Source organism: Perognathus longimembris, chromosome 11, assembly GCF_023159225.1.
Source record: "Perognathus longimembris pacificus isolate PPM17 chromosome 11, ASM2315922v1, whole genome shotgun sequence".
NCBI lineage: Eukaryota > Metazoa > Chordata > Mammalia > Rodentia > Heteromyidae > Perognathus > Perognathus longimembris.
Window position 1 is genome coordinate 37,984,716 of NC_063171.1, and position 7,716 is coordinate 37,992,431.

General features: G+C 37.2%; 1 protein-coding gene across 1 annotated transcript; it reads left to right on the plus strand.

The window, feature by feature from the left end:
* Positions 1–802: 802 nt before the first annotated feature.
* Positions 803–1,759, plus strand: LOC125359994 (olfactory receptor 10X1). The gene is given in 1 exon segment (XM_048357913.1): positions 803–1,759. A coding segment is annotated over 1 exon segment (933 nt). The 5' UTR covers positions 803–826.
* The last annotated feature ends 5,957 nt before the right edge of the window (positions 1,760–7,716 follow it).

The following is a 7,716-nucleotide window of genomic DNA, read 5'->3' on the forward strand; positions in this document are numbered from 1 at the left end:
ACTGTGTATATGTTTGCCTGAATCAAGGAAGAGAAGAGGAACATCAAAATGCTGAGATAACGGGTAAAAAGCGAGCCAATGCAACAGCAATACTTACAAGACAATATGTAGTAAATCAACTGTACCACTGCGGGGAGAGGAGGAAGAGGAGGGAAGTGAAGGAGGAGGAGGAGGTAAAAAGTTTGACAGGAAATGTACTCACTGCCTTACATATGAAACTGTAACCCTTCTGTACATCACCTTGACAATAAAAATAAAATAATAACAATAAAGAAGAAATCATAACTTCAAATTTCTAACACTTGTAAGCTATCATCCAAATTTAGTACTAAATTACCAGAAAAAAATGCCAGTCTTTACTCAGATGACATTTACAAAATATATATCATGTGGAAGTGCTACGTTAAACCTTCACCCTGACTATGTGTCAACTACTCAGTATTGTTTGTGTTCAGAAACTTAGGAGAATCTGGATTGTTGAATGTACCTTAGTCTTCACCTGAACATCAGTTGGAATATTTTCTCCTGCATTATATTACCAGCCAATAAAATTCCAAAAAGTAGGTCAAAGAAAACTATCTCATCACATTATAATTTGTCAATAATTAGCTGCTAGAAGAAAGGAATAAATGAAACATGAAAAATACATATCTACATATACATGGTGTTGCTAAATTAAATGGAAAAGTGGTGGTGTTTGGAAATCTGGTGATTTGTTTAACACCATCATTTTCATGTGATTTATGTCATTCACACCATCATTTGAAGGTATCAAGAGTACTGAATACTTATTTTTTGTTTCTATCCAATTTCAGATATTCAAACAATGAAGACAAACCAGACACTCCTGGAGGAATTCGTTCTCATTGGTTTTTCCGTTTACCCACATGTGTAGGCATTCCTCTTTGTGATCTTCTTTTGTCTCTATTTTCTCACCCTTGCAGGTAACCTGGCCATCATGGGTTTGACTTGGGTGGACATATCTCTCCACATCCCTGTGTGCCTCTTCCTTAGTGCACTCTCTTTCTCTGAGACCTGCTACACATTGACTATTATCCCCAAGATGCTGATAGATCTCCTGGCCAAGAACAGAAGCATTTCAATTGCAGGTTGTGGTTTACAAATGTGTTTCTTTCTGGGACTTGGTGGTACAAACTCTATCATTCTCATTTTGATGGGGTATGACCACTTTGTGGCCATCTGCAACCCTCTCAGTGATCCCTTGCTTATGACCAACATTGCATGTGAACCACTTGTGGCTTCTGCTTGGGCTGGAGGCTTCTTTATCTTGCTGATAGAGACATCGTTGATCTTCAGGGCTTATTTCTGCATTCCCAACCTCATCAAACACTGCTTTTGCCACATGCAGGCAGTTATGAGGCTGTCCTGCCTAGACAGTGACTACATAGAATTCATGGTAATGGTGATCTCAGTGTCTGGCTTGCTGAGTACTTTCCTGCTTATCCTTCTGACTTATGTGTTCATCCTGTCCACTGTCCTCAGGATCCCTTCTGCTGAAGGCAAACAGAAGGCATTTTCCACTTGTGCCTCCCACCTCACAGTGGTCAACATCCACTTTGGTTTTGCATCTGTTGTGTATCTGAGGCCAGGTGCGTCTGAGGGAGATAACACACTCCTAGCTGTCCCTTATACTGTCATTACCTCCTTTCTCAGCCCCATGATATTCAGCTTCAAGAATAAAGATATGAAAAATACTTTTATAAAGATGCTGGGAAAGACAGTTGCCTTGAAAAAATAGTCTTGGATTGCTGCTTCTTCAAACATATAGCTTAATGTCTTAAGAATTCAGGGGCTGAGGGGTAGCAGTAGCTCATGCGTGTAATCTTAGCTACACAGGAGGCAGAGATCTGAGGATCATGGTTTGAAGCCAACCCAGGCAGGAAAGTGTGTGAGATTCTTATTTCCAATTAATCACCAAAAATCCAGAAGTGGAGCTGTAGCTGAAGTGGTAGAGCACTATCCTACCACTAGCAAAGAAAAAAAAGCTCAGATATAATGTCCAAGCCCTGAGTTCAAGCCCCAAGACTGGCACCACAAACAAACAAAAAAATTACCAGAACATGCCTCCGTAATCTCTTGGCCCTTTTGAAACTAACATTGAGACCGGCACTTGAGCCACCAAAGTCATTTATTTAGTTTTCTGAGAAAGTATCTCAATGAAGTTTCCACTATCCAAGGAAGAATTTCTCTGCTGATATGAGGATTCTGCCAATCTACTTCTGGATGTTCTGCACCATTCATAAGCAAAAAAGGACAAAGGACAATCACTACACTGGGAAATGTTTCCAGTCTAAAGATGTAAATGTTGAATTCTTCAATGCATCGGGTTACACATCCTGAGACATAATCCATTTCTGAGAAAAGATATAGTATGCAAAAAAAATCTCTCCCTGCATACTTGGATATTATCCATTCTCACACACAGACAACACATGCAAACAGATGTTTGTTAAGTATTCATAGCATATTGATTATTAAATTTTTTAATATCCTGTTTGTGACTGACTTTCTGATGACTGCCAAATTCTAGCTTCTAAATATATGGAAAATCTTGCAGCTTGTTTCATGTGAGTAAACAAGACATTAATGACTACAGGTTCCATAATGTGAGGAATCATGGGTCTGAAAAATGTGCTTCTATTTGTTCCAAAATGAATATATTCAAAAGCAAATGTTAATTATCTATGTCATGACATTGAGATATTTGACTTGGAAAAGTATTTTGAGATAATTTTGGCAATGCATACAAGTTACAAAAGAAGAAATCAGACAAAGGCAATATCAGGAAAGGAAAGGAGGGGAGGGAAGAGGAGGAAGAGGGAGAGAGGGGAGGGGAGATAAGTAGATTTCTATCACAAAAGAATAGTAAGTGGTCTTGCTAAATATTCAGAAACAAAAGAATGGGGCACAAGTGGTTTATCATTGTTGTTGTTATTTTCAACATACTATGCAAAATTATGCCCTTTTTCTTTTGTCTTTCTTTTCCATGGTCTTACCCCTGATATCACTGTAACTTATTTTGGTACCCTGGATATTGTATATTATATGTGTGTTGGAACTAGGGAAAGGAAAGGGAATACCAAAATAGAGATACAAAGGATAAAAAGACAAACCAATGCAACAGCAATACTTATAAAACTATATGGTGTAAACCAACTGTACAACTCATGGGGCAGGGGGAGAGAGAAATGGGGAGGGGTGAGGTAGGGGAAAAATGAGGTTGGAGGTAGACAAGGCCGGGAAAAAATGAGGGAGGTGGTAACAAGTTGAACAAGACATGTACTCACTGCTTTACATATGAAACTGTAACCCCTCTGTATATCATTTTGACAATAAATAAATGGAAAAAAAAGAGATAGAATGGGAAAGTTCCTGAATCTTTTCTTTGCTTTGCTGTTAACTAGGTATATATAAAATTTGTGTGAAAATACCAGAACAATTCTAACTCCTCTACATAAGAAATTTTTGTAAACTATACAAAATAATGGATGCAAACAGTTTTTTTTTTAATTTTTTAAATTTCTATTGTAAAGGTGATGCACAGAGTGGTTACAGTTACATACGTCGGGTAATGGGTACATTTCTGTTGTCACCCCTTCTCTCATTTTGTCTCACTTTTTCCCTCCCAACCCCCCCAACTAGTGTAGTTCATTTTCCATGTGTAGTGAGTATCACTGCTGCATTTGTTCACCCTTTGTCTCCCCATTTATGTGCTCCCCTTCTCCCACCTCCAAACAAATGAACTTAAATATAAAACAAAAGTTACAGAAAAGAAAAACATGACAAAATAGAAAAAAAATAACAAAAAGACTTGTGAAATCGTTTTCTATATCAATTAAGATTACTCTTGCATGCCTGTCTTACCTTACATGGACTAATTTCACAGCCCATGTACACAACTAAATTCAGCTACCTTCAGCCTGTCTTCATCTCTTCAATAGCAAAGATGTTCATTCCTTTGGTCTTCTCTTAGCACTATATTATCCAATCTAGGGAATATGTAAGTTTTAGAAAATTTCAACTGAATGTAAAAGATTTATAATCTAAAATTAAGAGATGTTATTAGTAATGCACTATTGCTGAATGTGGAGAACTATGCCTATAATCTCATCTACTCAGGAGGTAGAGATTCAGAATCATGGCTGGAGGCTAGTTTGGGCAGAAAGTTACTGAGTCAAAATTTCAGCAAAAAAAGTTGAGCATAGTTATCCATGCCTCTAATTTCAGCTATGCAGAAGGGCAACTGGAAAGATTATGGTCCAGGGCAGGCCCAGAATTTTTTTGAATGAGATCTTATCTGAAAAACAACTAAGTCAAAGAGTACTGAGGTCAGTCTGAGCTAAAATTGTAGAACAACTGACAAACAAGTGGGAAGTACTGAGTTTAAATCCCAGTATTGCCCCCTCTCAAGAAAAAGACATTATTCTGGGACATGATAAATTTATACTTCAGGCATTCACAGGTAATGAGACCAAGGAAGGATACTCTTAGGAGAGGAAGACAAAATTTCAATACCTATATGCATCTGACCATATAATACGTAACAAAATGACCTCCAGGAATTGGAAACAAAGTTTTTTCTTTGTTACTGTTTTGGTTTTCTTTTCTTTTTGTTTTGTTTGTTCATTTATCTGTCTTTGAGAGTGTAAGGAGGGGCACAGAAATTGAGAGGCAAAAGGTAAACAAATGCAGCAGTGGTACTCACTATACACTAGGTTGAAAATGAATTATACAACTTGTGGGTGGAGATGGGAGAGAAGAACTGGGAGAGAGCAAAGGAAGGGGTGACATTGTCCAAAAGGAAATGTACTCTTTACCTGATTTATGTAACTGTAACCCCTCTATACATCACCCTCATAATAACAATTAAAACTTATTTTTAAAAAAGGTACTGTTTAAAGAATGGATAAAGCAAGGCACAAAACAAAACAAAGGAACTGACTAGCATGAAGTTTAGAAAAGAGATAACTGTGTAGGGGAGTGGCCAGTAAGGGGGACAGAGGGAGGCTACAGAGGGATCTCCGGATGGGAAAGTTCTTTTTACTGTTAGTGTCAATAGTAATTACAGAAGTTTGGCCTTGAGAAAGATTCAAGAAGCTGTGTATCTGTTCGAATGTTTTTCTGTATTTATTCTTTATTTTACAATCTAAAGATTTAATGAAGCATTTCACAGAATGAGCAAAGAAGGTGTATGAAACCTGGCAAAAGACCCCACTAATAAAGTTTAATCCCACCTGAAAATTATAGAATTATAAAATTATATTATACAGTTATATATATATATTATATAGAGAATTATAAAAATAAACTAACAAAAATGAATAGAGTCTTCATGAAAAGAATGTCAAAAGGTTCAATAAAGGTTTGAAAAGGATTCAATTTCATTAGCTAGCATGAAAATGAAGGTTAATACCACACATCAATTTGAATGGTTAAAATTAAAGGGCGATATTAGCAAGCATGGATGGCACTGGAGAACAATTTTCAAAACACTTAATGTTTCTGGTAACAGTGCATGTTGCTTCAGTCACTTTGGAAACCATTTGTGTGAGAGACATATTTTAGAAATATTCAAGTCAGGCACCAGTGGTTTCCACCTGTAGTCCTAGCTACCCACAAAGCTAAGATCTAAGAATCAGGATTTCACATCAGTCTGGGCAGAGCAATCTTAGAGACTCTTATCTCTAATTAATTAGCAAAATGCAGGAAACAGAAGCCTGGATCAGGTGGTAGAGCACTAGCCATGAGGAAAAAAAAAAGTCAAAAAAATCTCAATGCCCTATGTCCAAACCCAGTACTAACACACACACACACACACACACACACACACACGTATATACTTACACCCTGACATATTTTCTACAAGTAGGTGTATGCTCTAGAAATGTTTAGTTATATATGCACCCCTTAAGATATATAAGACTATTCATAGAGGCAGTATAGGCACAAATGCCCAAACCAGAAGTTATTCAAATTCTCAACTACAGTAAATTCAACTATAGCATAATTGTATGTATATTAGCATGCATTAATAAATTGTATCTGCATACTTCAATACAGTGAAACTTCTTTTATCTCCTTCATATAAGTTCTTTCTTCAATAATATGTCAGAAATAAATGAAAAGACTTTGTCTATGACCCAATTTCCCATTAGAATTTTCTAAGACTTTATACTAAGAAATTCTCTCAGTAAGAAGCAGTGAAAATAATTCCTCTCATCCAGTAGCAATGCAGTAAGATATTAATGAAGGGATAAAATAGTAAATAACTTGTTCTATTCTCCACTTATATATGAAGAGTACCTACTTTTCTCATATATATGTATATGTATGTGGGTAATGTATTCTTTTCAAGACACTTCATCAGTTACAGAGGAAAAATACATACAGTACATGGCTTCTGCTTTTAAGAAAGTCACATTCTAATCAATGTACAAGAGAGATGCCTTCATACTTTTTTATCACAACTCAGTTTATAATAGTCATGTGAGGTGCAGAAAACTGATGAATGGATAAAGAATGTGTGTATGCACATAAGATGAAACATTTCATGCACATAAAAAAATGATACTGTGTCATTTGCAAGAAAGTGAAACCATCATGTTCAATGACCGAATTGTCATAATGAAACATCCCTAGTATTATTACCATATGCTAATTCAAAAATAATTTTAAAAAAGAAATTGACATTCTACTTGCAGTATGGCCAGAAGATTATGCATAATATATATTATTTATCCTGAGATTTATAGGTGCATTCAGAAATCACAGAACCCACATAACATCATTAGCAAGTTTAGTCTATTGCTGTTGGCCAGTATCCTAACATTAAGCTATTCTGCTTCAATATCTCAGTATCATTTATGGAGCCCTCTAAAAGCATAACCAGGAGAATCTTTCCTTTTACTGGGGGAGGGGTCGAAGGGGTGTGGGTTGTGGGTGTGTGTCTTTAAGAAACCATTAAAGAGCGAGCACAGTGCTACACATCTGAAACCTCACTACCAAGGAATCACAGATAAGAGAGTCACAATAACCCCATCCCTGGGAAAAGACTCAAAATAACTAAAGCAGCTGGGTGCTGGTGGCTCACACCTGTAATCCTAACTACTCAGGAAGCTGGGATGTGAGGATCATAGTTCAAAGCCAGGCCAGGCGAGAAAGTCCATGAGACTCTTATCTCCAATAAATTACTCTGAAAAAAAAAAAGGCAAAAGTTGAGCAAAAGAAACTCAGAGACAGTGCTCAAGCTCTGAGTTCAAGCCACAGGAATCATACACACACACACACACACACACACACACACACACACACACACACACTTAAGCACAAAGAGCTGGGGATATGGTCCAACACATGCAAGGTGCTAATTTCAAACCCCCAGTGAAATGAATAAAGAAATAACAAATAGATTGGACAGTATACATGGCAGAGCTGCTCAGAGGACCAGGGCCTTGTGGCTGAGCTTTCTGCTTGGCTGATTGCCTGGGGGCTCTGAGGGGATCTATTCCCACCTGGATTCTCCTCAGCTCCACATCTCCTGTGTGCCAGGAGGAGCCTTCCAAAGGTCAGGAAAGAAAACCTCAAATATTAACTCCAATAACAGTCCCTTTAGAGAAGCCTGCATGTAATGGCATTCAAGATTTTCTATAGAAGCATATGTACTAGGGCATTGTCAAACTAATAGAGCAGCAAGCA